Source organism: Chanos chanos, chromosome 3 (genome assembly GCF_902362185.1).
Source record: "Chanos chanos chromosome 3, fChaCha1.1, whole genome shotgun sequence".
NCBI classification, from domain to species: Eukaryota; Metazoa; Chordata; class Actinopteri; order Gonorynchiformes; family Chanidae; genus Chanos; species Chanos chanos.
Genome location: NC_044497.1, coordinates 11,683,546 through 11,705,026, shown reverse-complemented (window position 1 = coordinate 11,705,026; position 21,481 = coordinate 11,683,546). Strand labels below are relative to the sequence as shown.

At 39.7% G+C, this 21,481-nt stretch overlaps 6 protein-coding genes across 6 annotated transcripts; 5 read left to right on the top strand and 1 right to left on the bottom strand.

Moving 5' to 3' along the window:
- Nucleotides 1-1,451: 1,451 nt before the first annotated feature.
- LOC115808318 (apolipoprotein D-like) lies at nucleotides 1,452-2,871 on the top strand. The gene is made up of 4 exons (XM_030769650.1): nucleotides 1,452-1,568; nucleotides 1,675-1,796; nucleotides 2,201-2,286; nucleotides 2,642-2,871. The coding sequence occupies exons 1-4, from the start codon at nucleotides 1,452-1,454 to the stop codon at nucleotides 2,869-2,871; spliced, it is 555 nt and encodes a 184-aa protein (XP_030625510.1).
- A 1,057-nt stretch (nucleotides 2,872-3,928) lies between these two features.
- Nucleotides 3,929-4,994, top strand: otos (otospiralin). Its single transcript, XM_030770261.1, has 3 exons — nucleotides 3,929-3,989; nucleotides 4,412-4,435; nucleotides 4,807-4,994. The coding sequence occupies exons 1-3, from the start codon at nucleotides 3,929-3,931 to the stop codon at nucleotides 4,992-4,994; spliced, it is 273 nt and encodes a 90-aa protein (XP_030626121.1).
- An 847-nt stretch (nucleotides 4,995-5,841) lies between these two features.
- Nucleotides 5,842-7,854, top strand: cops9 (COP9 signalosome subunit 9). The gene is made up of 3 exons (XM_030769904.1): nucleotides 5,842-6,000; nucleotides 6,551-6,623; nucleotides 7,717-7,854. Exons 1-3 carry the CDS (start codon nucleotides 5,938-5,940, stop codon nucleotides 7,752-7,754), a joined length of 174 nt encoding a protein of 57 aa, XP_030625764.1. The 5' UTR covers nucleotides 5,842-5,937; the 3' UTR covers nucleotides 7,755-7,854.
- A 2,241-nt stretch (nucleotides 7,855-10,095) lies between these two features.
- On the top strand, nucleotides 10,096-13,431 carry and1 (actinodin1). The gene is made up of 4 exons (XM_030767574.1): nucleotides 10,096-10,162; nucleotides 11,265-11,309; nucleotides 11,631-11,770; nucleotides 11,911-13,431. The coding sequence occupies exons 1-4, from the start codon at nucleotides 10,096-10,098 to the stop codon at nucleotides 13,429-13,431; spliced, it is 1,773 nt and encodes a 590-aa protein (XP_030623434.1).
- A 1,617-nt stretch (nucleotides 13,432-15,048) lies between these two features.
- Nucleotides 15,049-15,995, bottom strand: adipoqa (adiponectin, C1Q and collagen domain containing, a). Its single transcript, XM_030767573.1, has 2 exons — nucleotides 15,818-15,995; nucleotides 15,049-15,605 (listed from the first exon to the last, which is right to left on the bottom strand). The coding sequence occupies exons 1-2, from the start codon at nucleotides 15,993-15,995 to the stop codon at nucleotides 15,049-15,051; spliced, it is 735 nt and encodes a 244-aa protein (XP_030623433.1).
- Nucleotides 15,996-17,177: 1,182 nt separating this feature from the next.
- LOC115806706 (beta-galactoside alpha-2,6-sialyltransferase 1-like) lies at nucleotides 17,178-19,285 on the top strand. The gene is made up of 5 exons (XM_030767572.1): nucleotides 17,178-17,652; nucleotides 18,139-18,236; nucleotides 18,378-18,479; nucleotides 18,651-18,825; nucleotides 19,041-19,285. Exons 1-5 carry the CDS (start codon nucleotides 17,178-17,180, stop codon nucleotides 19,283-19,285), a joined length of 1,095 nt encoding a protein of 364 aa, XP_030623432.1.
- Nucleotides 19,286-21,481: the final 2,196 nt, after the last annotated feature.

Below are 21,481 nucleotides of genomic sequence, written 5' to 3'. Positions count from 1 at the left end.
AATAACAGGGAGGATCAATCTCTGGGGATAATCAAAATACTTTAGAGATGATTTGATAGTAATCAACTGCTGATTTGACACAAAAGATGTTTTTTTTGTGGTGCACATTAGTCATCCCAGTTAGCTGGGATGATGAAGTTTTGTGTGTTGACGAAAAGAAGTTACAAAGGAAAATATAAAATAAAATATACAGGGAGAAAGAACAAATGACTTTACATTTAAGACAACAATTTTCCCCCCATTTTTTTCTTTTGCTGTGGTACATACAGCTCCAAAACGTCCCATGACATGTATTTGCCCTGTCACCTGCTTCGAGTTAGAGCTACAATCTGACGCCACAAGTCATGCATCTCTCTCTGTAACCGAGCCTTTAACAAAGGTGCTGACAAACGCTTACGCATCACTGGAGTAGCAACCGTAGCACAGCGCGCACAGGTAGGACTATCCTAATGTATGTGTCTGGGGTGTTCTTTTTCAAGTTGTATCCTTATATCTTTATTAGAAACTATATTAGAAATGAACGTCGAACTGGTATGGTCCAACAAGTGAATCAACAAGTGAATAAATGATCAATAAATGTGTGATATCAATGAATCATCAAATTCCTGAACTGAAGGGAAACGTTCCAATATCGTCCTCGAACAATGAAAATTTCTTTTGATTGTGCAACATTGCTGTTGGTTGACTGAAAATAAATGTATGGTGCTTAACATTCCAGAGAGATGTTTGCTACGAGTAATGTAGGGAATACTACAACATTAAAAAAGTTTTTTAAAATTTCATAACAGCATTGTCAATTACAATTCGATTTATCGTTCACCGTAGATAATCGCATCGATTGTGTAATGTATTGCTGCTGTTTAAAAAAGCCCTGGGTCTAATTTAAATAATACTACATTTGTCTGGTACAATGTTAAGATTATCTTGTTCAATGTTAAGTTTATCTGATAAGTTCTTGTCGCAAGGGGTGTAAGTTTCCACATTTCATAACAGCACGTTTCACCCTCTGTAAGAATGTGCGCACCCACTGATTGTTTTACAAAACATCAACCGGTTAAACAGGTGTGGCAGGATTGATAGTTCTTATTGCATCTTAACCATACACAGAATGCCGTCTGGTATCCAATTCTAAACACAGCTGGGAACCCCTAGCAGGTTGTTCCTCAGTTGTATTCAACGTCCTCGCAACTGTGTTGTATATTTACCAAAAGCACGAGAGAGAAGAACCTGTCGTTACAGTATCATTTTTGTCGTACCTTTTTTTTGTAATTCTGTATAATAATTTCAGGATTGGTATTTCACTGAAACCCCTCCGTCACAATGCAGTGCAAATGACCGTCTCGATAACAAGAGATTCTCTTGGACTAACTGGTGCGCGGTTGCTCGTGAATCACTGACAATCACTTCGTTGTCTTCTGTGCTGTTGCAGCGAGTGAAGCACCACGAACAACATGAGGACTATTGTTGTGTTCCGTCTGTCCATTCTTTTGCCCATGGTTGCATCTCAGACATTCCATTGGGGCCCATGTCCAACACCAATGGTCCAGCCAAACTTTGACCTCAACCGGGTACAGTGGAGAATATGACTTGTTTTTCTACCAAATTTGGTTTTCTGTCTACTGAATGAAAAGAATGCATCTGTTTGTCTTTTCGACTTCTCTGTGATTCTTACAGTACCTTGGAAGGTGGTATGAAATTGAAAAGCTCCCAGCGTCCTTTGAGAGGGGCAAATGTATTGAGGCCAACTATGCCTTAAGACCAGATCATACAATCAGAGTGCTCAATCTACAGACCCTGTGAGTTTCTTTCTGTCTTCACTACACATGCCACATTGACTTTGGTGTGGGGATATATTTTATACAGTTTTTAGTTAATAAGGTGGGTTTTTTAAAGCTCTTCTGAATATTATGATGCATTAGGTATACTTGTAATTAACAAGAAACATGCATTGATAAATATACTAAACATAACTTGAGCGTGTGTATAAATGATTTTTTTTTGCTCACAGTTGTGGCTATTTATGTTTTCGAGACAAATGTTGTCCAGATATTCCACTTCAAAAATGAAAAAAGTACTTTCAAAACTCAGTGGCAGTGTTAAATGAACTCAGCCTATTTATTTATTGATTTATGTATGTATGTATGTATGTATGTATGTATGTATGTGCATGTACGTGTGTATATTTGTATGTATGTAACAGTAAAGGAAAAGTGAGGTCTGCTGAAGGAACAGCTATTGTTCAAGACTCCAGGGAGCCAGCCAAGCTTGGAGTAAGCTTTTCCTACTGTGAGTATGATGAGCAGTAGCACATCATCTGCCACAATATTCTCTCATTTCAGTTGTTCTAGCTGTGGACCATGTCTCACCACATTATGATCCAATTATTCTTTCAACTAAACAGCACCTCATCCGTCTAATTACTGCACGCACCGATTTACTGTTCATTAGTTCCTGGCAGATAGTGGCCTATTATTAATTAATGAATAAAATGTAATCCCGCTTTCAGTTAAAATTATTTACATGACTGTAGGTAAAATAGATGATATGTATTTATTTATCTGATCTCACTTCGCACAGTCAGTGTTTTGCTATACCTTATTTCTCTTCTCCCTCTCATTGCTACTCCGTCTCTGCTGTGCAGTCACACCTTACAGCCCATACTGGGTCCTGTCTACTGACTTCAACACTGTTTCACTGGTCTACTCCTGCACTGATATTCTGCGGCTGTTCCACGTCGACTATGCCTGGATCCTCTCACGCACACGCACTCTGCCTCCAGAGATTGTTTACCATGCCAAGGAGATTTTTGCACGTGAAAATATTGATATCAGTAGAATGAAAGCCACTGACCAGCATGGATGTGACAGTTAGAGTTAGATCTGATTTTAAAGAGAGACAAGAAATGCTATATTGAGAATGACATCATTTAGAAATGACTTGGTTTCTCTGGATGGGCTATGGTATGTTTATGGTATGTTTATGTATGGTACGTTTATAAAATTCTGAGTTAATAATTTTTTTTAATAATGGGCTTTCTGAATGGCATCTTTATCACTGAATACTCAATGTCCTAAGTCCAAAACCTTTAAAAAACTCCTAGCCTATATTTTTAATAGTCAGATAAGAATTTAATCTGCAAAGTATTCTCGGTGCAAATGAAAGGACTATAATACCTTCTTTGTGCTTGTTCTGTTTTCTAAGTGCGGTTCCTGGCACTTGTTAGGTAGCAAGAGGACTGCTGCCCCCTGTCTATTACAGAATGTAATGTGCAAAAAAGCATGCATTGTGTTCAGAAGTTTGTGAAGATCATGTTGATGGTTACTTACCACTAAAATCCAGTTTAAAGAAAGTTTGAATGTCAACAAAATATCATGTGGTAAATAAAATCTAATACTTGAGGCATATCTGCTTACTTTATGATCTTCATTTATTATCTCCACTTCGTTAAACAAACCATGTGTTTTTCTCTAGTTATTTGTGCTGATGCTTTAAGTAATTACTCTCAGTGTACACAAAGGATGTAAAAGGATTAGCCATATGTGTAACAAAAAGAAATGTCTTTTCCGAGTCAGTCCAACATTTTTAGTTATGTTAGGGTGGTTTAGGTGGCGCAAGACAGGCTGGGGAGGGGACGTCTACTTCATTAAATTCAGGTCCAGTTTTTGCTTAGTATGTTATAACTCTTTCAGCTCAGAGGAACACATCCATCTTATACTGTGGTCACCAGAAACAGGTATATTTTTTAAAAATAAATATGCATTTTGACATATTATTGAATCCAGTATGTTTTGATCTGAGTAGTGAGACGTATTTGCCCGAGTGGATCGACTATTTCTTTTTTTTTCTTTTTCATTTCTGTCAAGCTGTAAGTGACATATAAAGACATATAAATCTGAAAGTCTTCTTTGCTTGCTTATTTAAAGGAAGGATGAAGTGGTGTGTCCTATTTTGTGTTTTCATCATCTGTTTTATGTCCAATAATTTCTGCGGTAAGTGTTTCTTTATTTATGAGCCACTTTGGTATGATGTTATAAAGCAATTCTATAAAGCAAATCATGTTTTGAAAAAAAAAATTCACCACAGATTTTATTAAGTACTTTTGGTTTTGCTACGTGACTGTTTCATTAATAATGTTTAATTTTCCAAGAAGAAATTCTTTATTTCAGAATTTATGCATGCATCATATATTATGTTTACAGTGAATGGTTTTATGTGCTGAGAATTCAGTTTTGCATTCACTATTGAGGACAGTGCAAACACAGTCAAGAATAATATTTTGGAAGGAAGTCCTCACATATCTTGGAATCCCATGGGAGGACCTCAGTTTCCAATACCTGAATCAGCCCTTTGTAAGTTGTGTACTCAGGATTTCTGAAACTCTTCCTCTGTCTCTCTCTCTCTTCCCTCACAGGTGCCAGATTCATTCCTGAAGGAGGTAAAGAAAAACAACTTGTTTTGCTGCTGAAGACGTTTATGGTTTATTTTGCTCAGTTACATACCATAACATACCAATCGCAGACTCTCTAGTTTTTCTTTAACATACAGTACCCAAATTCTTCATTGTTACATTTCAAATGATCAGTCACATTACTGAAATTCAGTTACTGAAACCAATAATTCAGAAAGTATAACTAATGTACATATGATAAATAGCTTATCAAATAAATTAATTTAATGAATAGAAAAAAAAAGTATTGCTGATAATGAACTACTGGTAGATTGTTACAAATGTCACAGAGGCTGGTAACAAATGTTACCTATTCTGCACATGAGGAAAAAACAATGAATCGTCTCATTTTCTTACAGTCCCTTATGATGAGCCCCCTGCTGTTCCATACTGGCCTTACTCTACCACGGACTTCTGGAGATATGTGGAATATTTCCGCAGCATTGGAGCCTATAATCAGATCAACGAGATGGCCAAGACTTTTTTTGCTCATCAGCATCTTGGAGACACATTAGGTTATGAAGTACCAGACCAGGTGGAACACTAAAATGGAGATTAATCTGTGTGAGGGTTTAATAGTTGCAGTTCACATAATGTGATATGAATAATATCTGTCTACATATCTTTCAGTTTTGCATTTGAAGGGCATGAATCTGTGACTTGTGTTTTAATACTGACGTCCAAATTAATATCAAGATTTATAATCTCATCAAGTGTACTGATTCTCGTCTTTTTTGGATTTATAACTTCTGTTACTGTTTTTCTTGTTTTGCCATAATGTTGTCACTATTTTCCGGATTTATATTTCACTTTTTTAGCTATAAGATGATAAAAGAAATAGAGAGAACACGCCGTTCTTGAATAGTACTGTAATCGTTTTTCACAATGAGTATTGTGAGCGATTCAAATATTAAAAATACCGATGCAGAAATGTCTGTATTTATTTATTTATTTATTTACTTACTTACTTATTTATTTTGAATCGTACACCCCACCCCATTAAGTTTACAGATAACTGCATTTTATTGTAATTATTTCGACAAAGGGTTTGGTGGAATTATGTTTTCGGTAAAAGCCTTTTATTTCTAATAAAACTGAAAATATAAGTCAGATCTTTGGCTGATTCAGAAGCATAGGCCCCTGCAGCCCTCTAGAATGAAACAGTCCATGGTGCGAAAATATTAATGTAAGGGAGAGAAGACAATTTTTTTTATCTACTGTATGAATGAAAGCGGAAATCCTGAACTGAATTTATTCAATTATAGTCTATTCAATTTATTTTAAAAATGAAACGCAATACTCTTCAACGAAAAGGAACTTTGTCGTTTCACTCTCCAACCGGCTGCATTTTAGTGTAACACCAAACAGGAACTGATGAGAAGCATATGCAAGAGTGTTGTTCATGATCCAAAAAAGATAGGTTTCTGCCACTAGCAACATAAACAAAATCTTACTTTGCTGCTTATTGATTTGAAAACTGCTTAGCTGCTATGAAGCCCGCGGTTGACGAAATGTTTCCTGAAGGCGCCGGGCCATACGTGGATTTAGATGAGGTTCGTATTTTAATGTATTGCTCTGGTTAGCAAGTAGAAACAACTAACCTGATAGCAACAATCTAAGCCTGCCGACTAACCTTGGTTAAGTCATTTCTTACATTGTTTATGTGGTTATAGAACTGTTCTGTTCGGCCAGAACAAGGTACCAGCAATGTTTTCATGAAAGCATTTCTAACTTGCTGGCTAAATTGCTAACGGTCTCGTATAATTAGCCAAGTAGCAAGCCATATGCCAGCTGGATAGTTGATTGCATCTCAGAGGTTGCAAACGTTAGCATAATTAAAATATTGTAAGTTACCTGGGTTCAGTTAACGTAACCTAAATGCCAAAGAAATTCTCTTAGTTTACTGTAGTAAAGACTGCTACTTACTCCAACCTCTTAAACAGAAACCCAGTCTTCTAATACATCTCTAATTCTTTTGGGTAGTTATGAATACATTATTTCTGAAAGAGAACGGATGACAAAAATATCAGATGTTTGCTGTCGATCAAATGTCGAAAAGAGGAATCCTAACTCATTAACTTGGAGTATTCTGCTGATTGACAGGCAGGGGGAAGCACCGGTCTGCTGATGGACTTGGCTGCCAATGAGAAAGCCGTACACTCCGATTTCTTCAATGGTAAGATGCGTTTTTAAGTTTGTGATTCACTGCGCCAATAACTTTTGGTGGTTTGGCCCTGAACCAGGTTCTGTGATCTTATTCTAAAGACGAGAAAGAATAGAATTCATGGTCTTCATTTTTTTAGAGGGAGTTATCGATAATATCAGGCATTAAACTGTTCATTCGCAGATTTAAACGAGTTATTAAAGACGGAAAAGAATAGGGTAAACGGTCTTTATTGTTTAGAGGAAATTATCGATAACATCAAGTATTAAGCTGTTCATCCGCTGATTTAAATTTAGTGTTATTTAAAAACACAAAAATTGTGTCTGTGAGATACAGAATCAAGGCTTGCTTATACAGGGTTTTTAATTTCACCAGCCCCATCTGGCCCATATATGTAGAATCCACTGTGTGTTCAGTTCAACAGTGGTATGAGATGTTTGTACTGTTAATACTATTAGTAATTAGGCTAACATCATCTCGGGTCATTGGTTAACACTATTCAGACACTAAATCAGATGATTTGTGATCACAGTGTATTTTCATCGATCTGCCTTTCAGTTGTCTTTGTTGTTTTGGTTCTTACTCGTCTATTGTTTGTTTTGATGATAACGGACTGTTGTTAAGCACTGTATCCTCCGTGGTCTACCATTTTCTTTATTTGTTTTCTCTTCTCAAATATGCACTCTCAAGACAGACGTGTACCGGTTGACCTAGAAAAGCAGTCGTTGAGCAGTAAAGGAGAGGTTAAATACCGCGTCTGTAAACCTGTTTTATTGGGTCTTGTTGGCTCCAGCGCAGCATGGTTCCTTGCTTTGGAGCCAGTTCATCCATCTGTAGTGGTTAGAATAACTGAACACGTGTCACACTGAGGTGTCTTTAACTACATAGCCCTCTGACCAAGTTAAGCAGCGCAAACCCAGACATAGGTTCATGTCGCTCTTCAGTGGACAGAGCAGTGGTGTTAGATAGCTCATCAACAGGTTATGACTTTGAGAGTGATTGGAGAATAAATAGGTTTACAGAGGTTAGGGTGTGTTTTTTTATGAAATGATGAAATTTATGCAAAGGCATGACTTAATTTTGTATCTGTCTCCCCCGCAAACAGATTTTGAAGACCTCTTTGATGATGATGACATCCAGTGATGAAGACTTCAGACATTTTTGAAGACTTTGATATGAAAATTGTCATTGTTGCATACGGAAGTTGTTTTTTGATGGATACATATATTTTAATGTTTACTGTTTCCGCTTAGTTTTTGTTCAATAAAATTTTGTGTTAAACCCTTTGGTTTACCAGATGTTTCTAAATTCTAAAGATCCCAGACATTCCAGCACAAAAGTTGAAATTATCGCAATTGTTTTTTCATGTTGGAATCTGTTTCCAGCCAAGATTGTAGGTCTTTGTACATTCCAGCACACCTGTTAGCATGTGTAATTACATGCACGATTCAGTGTTAACATAAAGACACAGATGTTACGCTGCCCATGGCTGACAGTTACTGAAAAAAATATATCCATCCAGTATTTCAGTTTTCAGTGTCCAGAGATTCTGCATACTCAGCTTAGATAAAAATGGTTGAATACTGAAAGCGTCTTTCAGTATTCAACCATTTAAAGCTGATTGATTAGAGACACTAAAAGGCCAGATATGCTTTCAGTGAGAGTTAAGATTCACCATATGATTTATTGCTCATTATATGATATAGAGCAGTCATTAATTATGTCATACTAGATTTAGAACAGGGCAAAAATTGTCAAATGGAGCCTATAATTTTAGCTACCCCAGCTACCCTAAGGCTGTATCCTTCAGCGGAATCTTTACTACCAGAGGGTTGTAGACACATCCTCAGACTGATGTCATATGATGGGTAACAAGTGTTTGTTCATACTTTAGGCCTGTGTAATAAATTGTGGTATTGAATGGACAGGTAGTGTTAAACAGTTGATAACACATACCTATAATAACTGTGATTATAGTAACAATTGCCTGTCAAGTGGCCAAAGGATCTGGGCTCTGCAGCATTTTTGCTTTGTGTTAACTTTTTCAAATCAAAGACTCTTACAAAATTTCATATTGCATACATGTAATATGTACATGAAATTTGTCAATTTCAGATTACATATTGCTAAAACAACAAAGTTTAGGGTTAATGTGATTTTTGGACTGATTAGAAATTACATTTTGTTGGTAGGAGACAGATAACTGACAAAAGTTATATTTCTAGCATTGCTCCTCAGATGAGGTGAATTAATGTAGATCTGTGGGAAAGACATGGCTTTAGTAACATGCCCGGGCACATTAGTGCAGGGAGAGAAACTGCAGATTACTTTGTTCCAGATGTTACTTTGTGCACTGCAAGTCAGCATATCTACTGATCGTGTTAACACTGTAGGCATTTCTTTGCTAGTCAACACTGTTAGGTGTTTATTTTAGTCTATGTATAGAAATATCAATTAGGTACAAATCGCTAATCTTGCACCTCAGCTGTTTAATGATGGAGGCAGTTTACATCAGCATGGTTGTCTAAACTGCTGTCTCTTCATTTTTTGCCCCCCACCCCCCTTCTCCCCTCCACCCTTTGAAAATGTTTAATTTTTGGCATGAGAGTTAAGGGTCTCCTGTTCTCTCCTCCTCTTTCTCCTTGTCTCTGTAATTACATGATCCTATTGGTCCACCAGCTGGGTCAGTTCAAGCCAATCACAGTGTTGCTAGCAGCATGCCAATGACTCCATGGGATGCACCTTTTTTTTTAATTATCAAGGGCTTGTTTAAAACGTTGCCAAGCCTTTGGTCGTGGCACAGTCTGTAGACAGTCGTGGCAGAGGTGCACCAGGAGTGTTGCCCCCATACTCTGACCCATCTACGTCTGGAGCTGACTCTCCAGGCCCAGAACAGCTCCACAGCCTCTCACCCGAGGTCCAGACCATCACACCCTTAACCAGGTAAGCAATCACTGAGACCTCTTCTTTTACACCGCAGGAAGAGTTTTGAAGTTTTCCAGTCACTGTGTTAACTTTCTCATAGGTTACCAACAAAATGACATGTTACTTGCAATTGCACAAAATATCTTAAACATAAATCTCAGCAAGATAAATGTTTAGCATACTACATAAATAATGAAAGCTATTTTTTTAAATAACACCAAGACAATTCTTTATTTTCCTTCTCAAAATTGGGAAACAATAATGACAAGATGCGAATTCATGTTTAGATAGTTAACTTATCCACAAAGTCTCAGGTGTTTCAGTGGTGTATCAGTCAGCTCTCACTTTTGAGGGTGTATCAATAGACCGCCCTAAGGGAAAGCAGAGCTTGACTCCTAATATTTCTATCATGTCTTCACCATTGATATGTTCATACAGTTTAATTGTTTTATGTTTTTATCACACTTAATTTATACTCAAAAGGTCATTTCAGGCTCTCCTTGACTTCTTGTCCACTACATTTTGTTTTGATTTTCTGAAGGAATCAAGAAGGTTGAAAATGGCTGGAAGATTCTCTGCTTCTCATATATTTACAGGAGTGCTATTAGCAACAGTGTTATTACCAGGTTGGTTGATCTGTTCATATCTAGTTATGATTAGTTATAAAACACTCTCATATTGAGATATTGATTATCCTCCTATGTTGCTCTCTAAATTATGATAGGAATCAGTCATTTTGCCAAAAAAAGGAGGTTTGAAAAGCATTCAACATTTTATCTACAAGGATTATAGACACTGAATCATTAATTATCAGATTACTTCAAATGATCAATGTTTTTCTATTGTCCTGTGTCAATAGACTGGCCTCACACACCATATGATTGTGACAGCTCCAGAAACATTAATTGTACTGAAGCACAGTCAGCTTCCCACTTACTCTCATCTCTGTAGCACTGTCAAAACCCCCTGAACATCCAGAGGTGAGAGGAAGGTGTCAGGTTACTCCCATATCTGTCTTTGCTGTGCTCTGCAAACTGTTAAAAAAATGACCAACCGTCAGCAGAAGACCCTGTTTCCCAGTTGCCTTTTTTCCAGATGTTGCGAGCGCATTTACAGGCTTGTTAAAATAATATTGCGGATATACTAAGGTACCAGAACCCCCCCCCCCCTCCCCCCACCCAACCACATCCCTTCACCCTCACACATTGAAGAGAGGTGAACTCACCCCCTTGAGAGAAATCTCAGAGCAGATAAGGCACTGTAAGTTGACTGCTGCTTTTCCGGCACAGAGTAGGGTCACGCAGGGAATCCTCCGACTCTGAAGTTAAAGGTGGAAATTGTGGTTGTACATGCAGCCCGCCGGCTCCTCTCACTCTCATCCAGCTCGGATAATTGGGTCCGCCTGTGGGTATAGCGGGCTCTGTTCTTTGTAGATTTTATAGGTTTGGCTTCAATAAGCCCTGGTAACTGTAGCCCCCCTGCTGTCGTTCTTTAAAGTGCTGATGTATAGTGTTTGAAGGTTAGTCTCACACAATGCCACCTGTATATTACCCCCCCACACCCTACTTTTACATGGAAAATGCAGTTCTTCTGCAGTGAACCTGTGGGGCTATTAGAGTAGGTAAGCGTTTTTTTGACTTTGTCTTTGACACATGGAACATCTGGTTAAGACTCTGCCCCCTCATTTTCCTCTTTGTCTCTCCTCCCCTCCTTTTTTGTTTTTAACAGAGTTTCTGCTGGCTGGCCCCGTGGCTCAGCGTCTGAAAGGAGATGGTAAACACAGTTTGCTTCTGTCAGGACTGTTAATCATTAAAACATGACTGTAGGATTATTGAAAGCCAGTCCTCCAGTTAAACCATCACAGCCACAAAAAATATATGCACCACTCCATACTTTCAGTATGTATACTGCGTACTGCATATATTAAAACACACACACACACACACACACACACACACGTAAACCTTTCCTGTGAACCACTCATGCTACTCGCAGTGCATCCTGAGACCAATTTTGAAAATAAAATCTTTTGTAACATTCTTTTTTTTTTTTTTTTAAATTTGAGGTTACTTAAAAAAAGTGTTTTTTGTTTAGATGGAAGTGAGGAGAGGGTAACTGAGCTTGCATCACCTAAACGACTTATCCGCAACAGGAGAAACATTAGCTGGTACAAACAGCACTCTGATTTCTGGAACTGGTACAAGTTCTTCTCTGACAATGGTAACCAGGAGGCTGTAAGTATAACTCTGGGAATAGATATCACCTCCAATTCAAAGCAAATCAACAGTAAAATAACCAGCATGAAATGCGTTGTGCTCATCCTCCTCTGCTCATATTGGTTTATTTTGACCTTGTTTGTTCTGTTTCTACTCAGCTTCAGGAGCTGGATCGTGTCTACCTCGCGTACCTTCAGAACAAAAATAGGGCAGAGGGCCGTCGCTCCCACAAACTCTACCTCCGTCACCTGAGTGAAATATACAAATCCTGTGCTGAGTCTGAGGACCCAAACTGCGTGGCTTCATACACCAGCAGGCCCAAACCTAAGGCAGAGCCACCCAAGCCTGCACCAGTCAAGGCCTGTGACCCTTATAAGGATCCATACTGCCTCTATTCCATGGGATATGGCTACCCATATCTGGCACCTGCCCCTGTCAAGTCCCCTGCCCCACCTCCTCCACCTGCACCTGCTCCAGTCAAAGCTCCTGCCTACATACACAGCCCCGTAGTGAAAGATCCCCGTTCTGGCTACTACTACTATGCCCCAATGGTTCAGTCCTTCCTGACCTCAGAGCAGAAGGCGGAGCTCTTGCGTATCTGTGATGCTGAGGATGTGGAGTGTCTGCAGTACCATCTACGTGCTGCCTATGGTTACAGACCAGCCTCTGGGTCTGTCCCATCCTACGCCCATCTCGGTTGCGATCCCAAAACTGACCCGAAATGCATGCCCCAGCTGGTCCAGAAGACCCCCTCTGGCCTGTATCTCCGCTACCCACACTGTGACCCTCGCGTCGACCCATACTGTGCATATGCTGCTGCCCTACAGGCAGCCCAGAACACTGAAGCTCCTTCTCCCTCAGCCCCCCTAGAGCGACCCTGCAACCCTCTCTTTGATGACAACTGCAATCCTCTGACGGCAACCAAGTTTGCAAGCTTAGGCCTGGAGCCCGAGAGTCCCAAGGACGAGCCAGCTTCAGCTTCCGGTGCATTGCGTGCTCCCGTTGACCCTTATGCCATGTACCGCGATGCTGCCACAGCGGCCGCAATGCTCAGGCACCGACCGACCCAACACCAGCTCCCACGCCAACATTACCAGTCTCCCTACCAAGAGGAGAGTCGCCACCCGCTGGGACCTCGCGGGAAGACCAAGGAAGGCTATGACTGTTTCATCGGTTATGATGAGGAGTGTTTCCCTCTGAGAGGCCAGACCGAGCCGCGCTCAGCCACTTACAGGCAGACTCCCCATGCTGCAGAAGCCTATGAGCCCCATCTCAATGCTGATGGCACCAGGAACGGTGTGATCGAGCCTGATCCTGACTGCGACCCAGAGTATGACAGCAACTGCCGTCTGCGCCGCTACGAGCCAGAGGCTGAAGCGGCGGTCAACCAGGAGGATCAGAGAGCCCGCCCTGCTGAGGAACGTCAAGAGGAACCGGCCCGGCACGTGGAAGCCCCTCAGCACCAGGAGCAGGCCTACCGTGAACAGCAGCAGCAGCAGCCAGAGGCACCCAGCTACGACCAGCATCTTTATGACCGTTACATGAGTGGGCAGGAGGACCCCTATGCTGGCTATGGACCTCAGGAGCAACCCTCCAGCTTCCAGGATATGCTCAGAAGATATGGAGATGTTTTTCCAAATGACCACCGTGCCTACACAGGAGACTACAGGAAGAAGTGAGAGACAAGAGTCTAAAAAAGTCGACTGAAAACATTTGCAAACAGGACACAAAAATGGACAGTGGTTCTTTTATAAAATTTCAAACTGACTGTACACACACTAGTTGTAATCACACATAAAAAGCAAACTGATCCACTTCCAGCAACAAAATGATCCAGAGCTGTAGCAATCGCAAGCCCTGGAGTCTTAACAGCACTTGTATGAAAGTTCACATCTTTTGCTCTGACATGTTGGTGGTTGATTAAATTGGCTCTATGACCTGAGTACGTGTGATTTTTATTCATGTTGCTCTTCTTCTGCACCTCAGCTATGATGTTCTTATGTGTGACATCATATAAAATTAATCTTGGATTGATTATAATACACCATGTTGGTCACTAAGGGTTGTTTAGAATAAGGTATAGAGTATTGTTCATGAAAAAGGAATAACCATCAACACTTTTTTTTCTTCTTTGTTCTGCATTTTTATTATTCTCCAACTCCAAGGAATATTTAATGAATTTCCACAACTTTGCTTGATTTTTATACATTCAAATCATTCAAATGCTTTGTGTTTGTTTGTCTTACAGTTTATTTGAAAGATTTTTCTCTTTGAATGTTCTAAATAAAAGCTTTGAAAACTTTATCACAGAGTGAGTAATGATCTGTCATTAAACATACCAACCAAAAAACCCATTTATTTGCATTATTCACTTACGTGAAATCAGTCACAAAATCCCATTACAGCGACTCAAGTACTTGTAAGTGACAGCAGCACAAGAACAAAAAACAAACAGCAAGTAGTTTAGAATGTGACTCTATTTCTGATGAGCGTAGTGGGGATTTGGGACATACAGGCAAGCCTGAAGGACATTCTTTACTGCCACCTAGAGAGCAACATGTAGAACATGTAGAAATGCCCATGTACTATCATTATTACTATTATTACTATGATTACTATTATTAGTATTATTATTACTAGTAGTAGTAGTAGTAGTAGTAGTAGTTGTATTGTCTATTACTCCTCATAGGGTCTGTTGTTCCTCTGGTTCTTGGAGATCCTACCAGTCCTCTAGGAGATCCAGGATCTTGTGAAGGATGTATCCACTCCCAATTAGCTTTAATTTGACGAGGGCTGCTGCCTTGTGTGTTCCAGGCAGGCATCCTAGGTGTTTATTCCTATTCTTATTCTTATTCTTATTCTTATTCTTATTCTTATTCTTATTCTTATTCCTATTCCTATTTGTTATTATTATTCTTATTATTATTCCTATTCTTATTCTTATTCTTATTCTTATTCTTATTCTTATTACTACTACTACTTCTACTAATAATAATATGTACTTTTCTTTTTACGCAGTTAAGCAACTTATTGGTAAAAAGATACTGATACAGCTCTAAGGGAGTAGTTGCTACCACCTGCATGTCCTCTATCATTAAACTAGAAACACCCCTGGAGGCAAGTTTGATTAAATTGCCCCCCAGCTCCTGAACAATATATTCTTTGGATCACTGGTTGAAGCCATGTGAGAGGGTTTAGAGGAGGATAGGGTTTTAACAGTGAATGTCTGTAGTCTTAATGTACAATAGAATGCTTTTCTATTAGTGTGGTTACTGTACTCTGACCAAAGATAGCGGTTAGCGCCTGCGGTTGTCTAATGGGTTATTTTGGAGTTTGGGACTCAGGAGGAAGCCGGAGAAGGTCGAGTCGCTGGTGATGTCGGCATACACGCCTCCAATAAATTCCTCTTCACCTCCGCTGTAAACCTGCAGCCAAACCTCGTCTCCAGATGCAAGGTTCAGAATTGTCCCACCCGACGCTTGGTCCAAATCCCCGTTGTGAAACTGGTCGAGTGTGAAGGCTACCGTTCGACCATTCCTATAGAGGGCAACCTGTGTCTGTTTCCCATGAACCGTTAGGTGATAAGTGAAGAAGTAGATACCTGGGATGACACAACGGAACTTTCCAGAAATCTCGTCGTAGTCGTGCTGCTCATTGTAGAAGGCCTTGTTGAAGCGGATGGGAGTATCAGGGATGCTGATCTCCTCTGTCAGACCCACGCTAAATGCTGAGTGGTATGTAAAGTAGCTCTCTCCTTTCTCCCCTTTAAGGCCTGGGTTACCAGGGAAACCAGGATGTCCTGTTGGACCTTCAACCCCTAACTCACCTGGTATCCCTTTCAGCCCTCTTGAACCTGTGCAGAATTTTTTTTTTTTTATTGCAAGGATTCTTAAACACAAATCAAATCAAGACTCTCAGCTCTCTCATATCCTCCACTTCAATGAGCAATTAAAATAAAATTAAATTAAATCATCAGTCATCTTAAAAATGCATCAAGACATTCCTTCGAATTATGATTATTTGTTTCGTGACTTGTTTTATGTAAAGAATGTTTTTACTCATCACCTGGTTCACCGTCATTCCCCTTTTCTCCTTCACGCCCTTCCCTACCGTCCCTGCCTGGGATTCCGTCAAATCCCGGAGTACCTGGAACTCCACTCAGCCATCGGGCACAGGGCTCTCTGCCATCAGGTGTGATGACTTTGTCGCCCGCCTCCTGAGACAAACACAACTGGGCTGCCATGACCACGCACAGCATACTCCATTGCAGCATCATGTCAGGTGTCATGTGACCTCAGAGGTTTGTGTCTATAAATGAAAGAGTGGATCAAACAGGAGCTGACACAGTAGAGGAAAATGAGATTTATTCTACCATTTTACTTTTTGGTTAAGGACAAAGAGATCTCTAGCCTCAAAAAACCACCAGATCCTCCACCATAGGAAAACACTGAAGAAGCTATTCTGCTAATTATTATATTGAAATGTAGGATTTTATTTGTCAGTTTGGTTAAATATGAGTAGTTTAACCTCTTTTACGTTACATGAATTGTACTTATATTAATTGTATGTGCAGGGGGTAAATCTGTTGAATCAGTGGACCCTAGCTGAGTGATCAAATGTAATTTAATTGAATTTTTGGATTGTTACATTTTTAATTCTGAATATTGTTGTTTTTCTTGTTTAAAGGAACCCTGACCTTGCCAGAAATATAGTTAATTATTCATGCCGCAGTACACATACATACACATACACAAATAGCTTACAGATTAGAACCTTAGTGTCTGTTTAAATTCTGTAAAAACATTTCTTACCTGATCCCTTTTGTTTTTCTCCTGCTGCTGTAATACAGAGATAGAGAAACTAACAGGGAGATCAGTTCCAGATGTCCTTGTGGGAGCGTGTGTATTTGTGAGTGTCATCCCTAAATATATCCCAGAGTGGATATGTGCAGCTGCCATTGGCTTTGAAAAGTCTTTCACTAGCTCTGCCCTGCCCAGGAATAGATTATTCTCAAGATTTAATTATGAAGCTTCTTTAATAACCAGATCTAACAGGGCCTTCTATGTTCTCTATAAAGTCATTCAAACAAAAACAGTTTGACGGTTTGAACCTGAGTTTGTTATTTGCATTGTAGTGAACTGATAACGTTGGGCTGACTGATATGATTCTGTTCCTGAGAAATGAAAGGGAAAGATAACTTTACTGCCTATAAGTTATTTATACTCGGACAATGCCAATTTCTTCATTGCCAGTCAATTTCCAGCACTTTATGCTGGCTCTGTCTGTTTTACCTGTGTCTGCAGTCACTACATCACCTCACAGGGACTTGTGCTGGAGTAGGTTAAACAAGGCTGCGGAAACTGAGGACAGCCTAATCACAGGATTCAAGCAGGCACTTGAGAATACAGACAGTTAAAAAGCGGACATGTCGCCTGATTTTCTCCACATTTTCTTGACTGGATTCCGGATTAGAGGAGGTCGAATTAGAAGCATTTTCCTGCTCCTCAGCATGGGTCTGACTTTTTATGGCACGGCGACAGTATGGTTGAGAGAAAGGGCACGCATCTGTAACGAATCCAGGACATATTACACTGAAACCTACTATGTACCTGAGGAAGTCTTGGATTCCATTAAGTTTTACAGAGCAGAGAACAGGTTTGGTGTGAACTTGGACGTCGGCAGGCAAAAAGTGTGTAAGAGCTATGCTGAGCTGATGTGTGAGCTGAACGCTCGTGTCCCACTCGGTACTGTGAGGGCTGGAGACGGGCCTTTCTCAGGGGGGCAGTGGGATCACTGGCTGCCCAAATGGAGCCTTCAGGACACAGTGGGTCATCTGAGAACCTGTGCCGTGGTTATGTCGTCAGGTGCTCTGAGGAATTCCTCACTGGCCGCTGAAATCGGTAAGAGTGGAATTTCCCCAAATCTCACTTACCATGGGTCCGCAGTGTGGCTGTGTGCATCTCTGCGTGTATCTCTGATTATGTAATGAATTATTTGTCTACTGAAGTGTGTCACGATTGTCACAATGGGTGTCACCCCTCATGAGCCCACAGATAAGAGAGAGCCGTGGAGGCCAGTGGCAAAACCTCAGCTTATGAGAAATACTTTTTCTTCCTGATACATGTTATGATCTTTATTTCCTCTGGCCTGCAATTGTTTGTATTTTACTACTTTTTAGACCAATTAACATTTGAAAAGATGAAATATTATACATGCACTGAATATATATCAACTGTGTATTGAATCAGCCATAACGTCACCAACTGAGCCATTGTAAAATTCTGTTTTGTGAAAATTTGTGTATTTGTTAAATCTTTGAACATTGTGAAATGTTCCCAGTGTCTAACAGTCCTGACCATCTTTTTGACTCAACTGTCCTCTAAAAGATTCCCATGAAGCTGTCCTTCGATTTAACATGGCACCAACAGAAGGTTACAGTGCCGATGTGGGGACAAAGACCACTCTGCGCATCATCAACTCTAAGGTAAGTGGAAGAAAATAACAAGATGACAAACCTTTTTGAAAAACAACAACAACAACAAAAAACATAAACAAAACAAAAACCTGAATTACATATGAGCAAAACGTCATCTCATCATTCAGTCATTTTCCCATATCTGACAAGGTTGTGACATCAGATGAAGCAGAGTTTCTGAAAGACCCTCTTTATAACACTGGTGTGCTCATTATGTGGGACCCAGCTCCTTACTCTGCAGATCTGTACTCAGTGAGTACACACACAAACACACACACACACACACACACACACACACACACACACACACACACACACACACAAACACACACACACACACACACTCTGCCTAAATACTGTTATTGCTGTGAAATTACATGATGTTAATACAACACGCATGTCTTCCTCTCCTCCCCTCTGCAGTGGTACAAGAAGCCTGACTATGACTTCCACCAGCGATACTGGGATTACCGGAGACTCCACCCAAACCAGCCCTTCTACATTTTAAGCCCCTCCATGCAGTGGAAACTCTGGGATGTGATACAGCGAGACTCACCAGTGGACATCCAACCAAACCCACCTTCCTCTGGCATGCTCGGTAAGCACGAGCACACCCATGTTATGCCGATGATAGTTTTCCCTAAATGCACTGATCACTTGAGTTCTTCCTTATGAAATAGGCAGGTCTCAGATCAGTACATATCGGTAAACAATACGAATCCATGTTCCCATGGCGATGCTCCTCGTTCCTCTGTCATCCTGAAAAGTATGTTTAGTAATATACCCCTACTGCTGTATTTGTCTTTCTTAAAGGCATTATTGTGATGATGAACCTGTGTGAGCGGGTGGACGTATATGAGTTTCTGCCGTCCTATCGGAGAACAGATCTATGCCACTATTATGAGGAGGGACATAACTGGCAGTGCACTGTGGGACACTACCATCCTCTGACATTTGAGAAGAACATTGTTCATCGGTTAAACCAGGGTGAGGATCAGGATATCCAGAAACTTGGAAAAGTGACCTTGTATGGATTTTCTACACCATGTTTATATTAGGATGCAACAAACAGTTTCTTTTTCCTTGAGGCCAGAGTCTATTATGTTTTTTATTTATTTACTTTACTGTCCTGTGATATTTCCTGTGAATTCATATGGCAGTAGGTGATACCCAGAATCGATGTCGGTGGTGAGTGGCCCATTCATCATCTATATTACTCTGCGGTTCAAAAAAAAAAGAAAATAAAACCACAAGACTTATATATTATGAAAGCATAAGTATTATATTTCAGTTCAAATACACTCTCTTGAACTGCAGATCAATTTCACAAAAGTAAATGCTAGTAAATCATAGGAAGTCATAACAGTCTTATGGTTCCCCCTAGTGGCGGCAATGAAAACATTGTTCTTTATGCCACATAATTTACTGCTGCTCTTGGTAAACTATGATTAAAAGCATATAAAATAAAATATTGCAGTAACACTTTTGGTCCAACTCAAGTCAGAATGTTAAACTGAAAAACGATAATGATTATCATGGGATCCAACGATGAAAGATTCAATGTAAAATAAGTAAATAAATCAAACCTGGCAAGGAAGAACACTGGAACAGTTTCTGTGTAGGCCTAGTTCTTCTCTTTGACTGCAATGTCAGTGTGCAGAATGGGTGGTGGGATAATTATATTTTATAAGACATATGAAACACTCCTAAAACACTCTTAATCCCTTTAAAAAAGGGCCAAGATCATCGGTATTTCTGACTATTTGTCCCTTGGTTGCCTTGACCTGACAAGATACTTATTCAGAACATGAGGTGCCAGTGCATCAAAAGACAAAAAGAAAATTCCCATCTCCGCTCCTTCCAATAGGTCAGCAAGGTAAGTCCTGCTACACCCTATTCACATTCATTTAAATACTGGTACTGATTATAAAATGGCATGAAATGTTGGATTAAAGACATATCTATATCTATATTTATATCTATACACACACAGTATATACAGTATATACAGTGTATGTATATATGTATATATATGTGTGTGTGTGTGTGTGTGTGTGTGTGTGTGTGTGTGTATATATATATCTATCTATATATCTATCTATCTATCTATCTATCTATCTATATATATCTATATCTATATCTATATCTATATATCTATATATATATATATATATGTGTGTGTGTGTGTGTGTGTGTGTGTGTGTGTGTGTGTGTGTATAAATGCGAACACTATGAATAAGTACCCTCTGGCTTTGAATATAACAATGGTTCTATTTTGTGAGATAAACTATATGAGTTAGCTTTATAAGGCTCTTTATATAGTGTTGTTGAGGTGTTTGTGGAATTACAGAACACCTCTCTCAATACTTATCCATCAAGGTAATCTTTCTTTTCAAGGTGCAGTGTCACTTCTATTGCCACCCAGTGTTTCTTTGGAAAAAGGGCTGTTGGATTTGGCTTTGATTGATGCTCTTACAGGCATTTTAATGTATCGTTCTGACAATATCCAAAGTGCATGAATAAAGATGGAGCCATATCTCATCCACTGAGCAAATTACATGTTTCCTCTCTGTATTCTGAATAATTAATTTTAGACCAAAAAGAAAAAAACAAAACAAAAACAGGATTTTATCATTTTAAGAAGTAGTCATGTTTTCAAGCTTTGTGTAGATACTTTTGGACAGAAATCAATTTCATGTTAAGCACTGAGATGGAAAGATTGTTCTGAGTTCATTTGCAAAGGCCACTGACACATAATCTGCCCATTTGAGAGATACAGTCAGATATGCATAGAGTGCAGAAGCAAAAACACTGCGGCTTCGCTCTGACCCGTCTGACTGATGGACTAAAATAAAACTCCACATTTCAAATGATGAGAAGAGAAATTGTGCATTGACTGATGGGGAACAAAGACCTAAGGAACCAAGAACCTCCCCTCCTCTCTCTCTCTCTCTCTCTCTCTCTCTCTCTCCCTCCCTCTCTGTCTGTCTGTCTGTCTGTCTGTCTGTCTGTCTGTCTGTCTGTCTGTCTGTGCCTCAAGACATTCCCCTGAGCAGAAGAGGAAAATATTCTTTTTGCAGCACTCTGAAATTCACATGATGTCCCCAGGAACTTTGAATGCCATTGTCACAATAAACAGTGCACAAACTGCATTAAAAAAGCACACTCACACAGTTTTTGTATTATAATCAAAACAAAACCAAATCTTTATTCCAGCGATCGACGCAATCATAGAGAACTGAAATCAGTAGCAA

What these genes read in the sequence shown, in the direction of transcription:
- LOC115808318 (XM_030769650.1), top strand. Translation starts at nt 1,452, where the DNA reads ATGAGGACTATTGTTGTGTTCCGTCTGTCCATTCTTTTGCCCATGGTT. An exon ending in CAAACTTTGACCTCAACCGG is followed by an intron (nt 1,569 to 1,674) that starts GTACAGTGGAGA and finishes TGATTCTTACAG; the next exon opens with TACCTTGGAAGGTGGTATGA. An exon ending in TGGAGTAAGCTTTTCCTACT is followed by an intron (nt 2,287 to 2,641) that starts GTGAGTATGATG and finishes TCTGCTGTGCAG; the next exon opens with TCACACCTTACAGCCCATAC.
- otos (XM_030770261.1), top strand. Translation starts at nt 3,929, where the DNA reads ATGAAGTGGTGTGTCCTATTTTGTGTTTTCATCATCTGTTTTATGTCC. An exon ending in TATGTCCAATAATTTCTGCG is followed by an intron (nt 3,990 to 4,411) that starts GTAAGTGTTTCT and finishes CTTCCCTCACAG; the next exon opens with GTGCCAGATTCATTCCTGAA. An exon ending in CAGATTCATTCCTGAAGGAG is followed by an intron (nt 4,436 to 4,806) that starts GTAAAGAAAAAC and finishes ATTTTCTTACAG; the next exon opens with TCCCTTATGATGAGCCCCCT.
- cops9 (XM_030769904.1), top strand. Translation starts at nt 5,938, where the DNA reads ATGAAGCCCGCGGTTGACGAAATGTTTCCTGAAGGCGCCGGGCCATAC. An exon ending in CATACGTGGATTTAGATGAG is followed by an intron (nt 6,001 to 6,550) that starts GTTCGTATTTTA and finishes GCTGATTGACAG; the next exon opens with GCAGGGGGAAGCACCGGTCT. An exon ending in ACACTCCGATTTCTTCAATG is followed by an intron (nt 6,624 to 7,716) that starts GTAAGATGCGTT and finishes CCCCGCAAACAG; the next exon opens with ATTTTGAAGACCTCTTTGAT.
- and1 (XM_030767574.1), top strand. Translation starts at nt 10,096, where the DNA reads ATGGCTGGAAGATTCTCTGCTTCTCATATATTTACAGGAGTGCTATTA. An exon ending in AGCAACAGTGTTATTACCAG is followed by an intron (nt 10,163 to 11,264) that starts GTTGGTTGATCT and finishes TGTTTTTAACAG; the next exon opens with AGTTTCTGCTGGCTGGCCCC. An exon ending in TCAGCGTCTGAAAGGAGATG is followed by an intron (nt 11,310 to 11,630) that starts GTAAACACAGTT and finishes TTTTTTGTTTAG; the next exon opens with ATGGAAGTGAGGAGAGGGTA.
- adipoqa (XM_030767573.1), bottom strand. Translation starts at nt 15,995, where the DNA reads ATGGCAGCCCAGTTGTGTTTGTCTCAGGAGGCGGGCGACAAAGTCATC. An exon ending in GGGGAATGACGGTGAACCAG is followed by an intron (nt 15,606 to 15,817) that starts GTGATGAGTAAA and finishes AATTCTGCACAG; the next exon opens with GTTCAAGAGGGCTGAAAGGG.
- LOC115806706 (XM_030767572.1), top strand. Translation starts at nt 17,178, where the DNA reads ATGTCGCCTGATTTTCTCCACATTTTCTTGACTGGATTCCGGATTAGA. An exon ending in CTCACTGGCCGCTGAAATCG is followed by an intron (nt 17,653 to 18,138) that starts GTAAGAGTGGAA and finishes GTCCTCTAAAAG; the next exon opens with ATTCCCATGAAGCTGTCCTT. An exon ending in TGCGCATCATCAACTCTAAG is followed by an intron (nt 18,237 to 18,377) that starts GTAAGTGGAAGA and finishes ATATCTGACAAG; the next exon opens with GTTGTGACATCAGATGAAGC.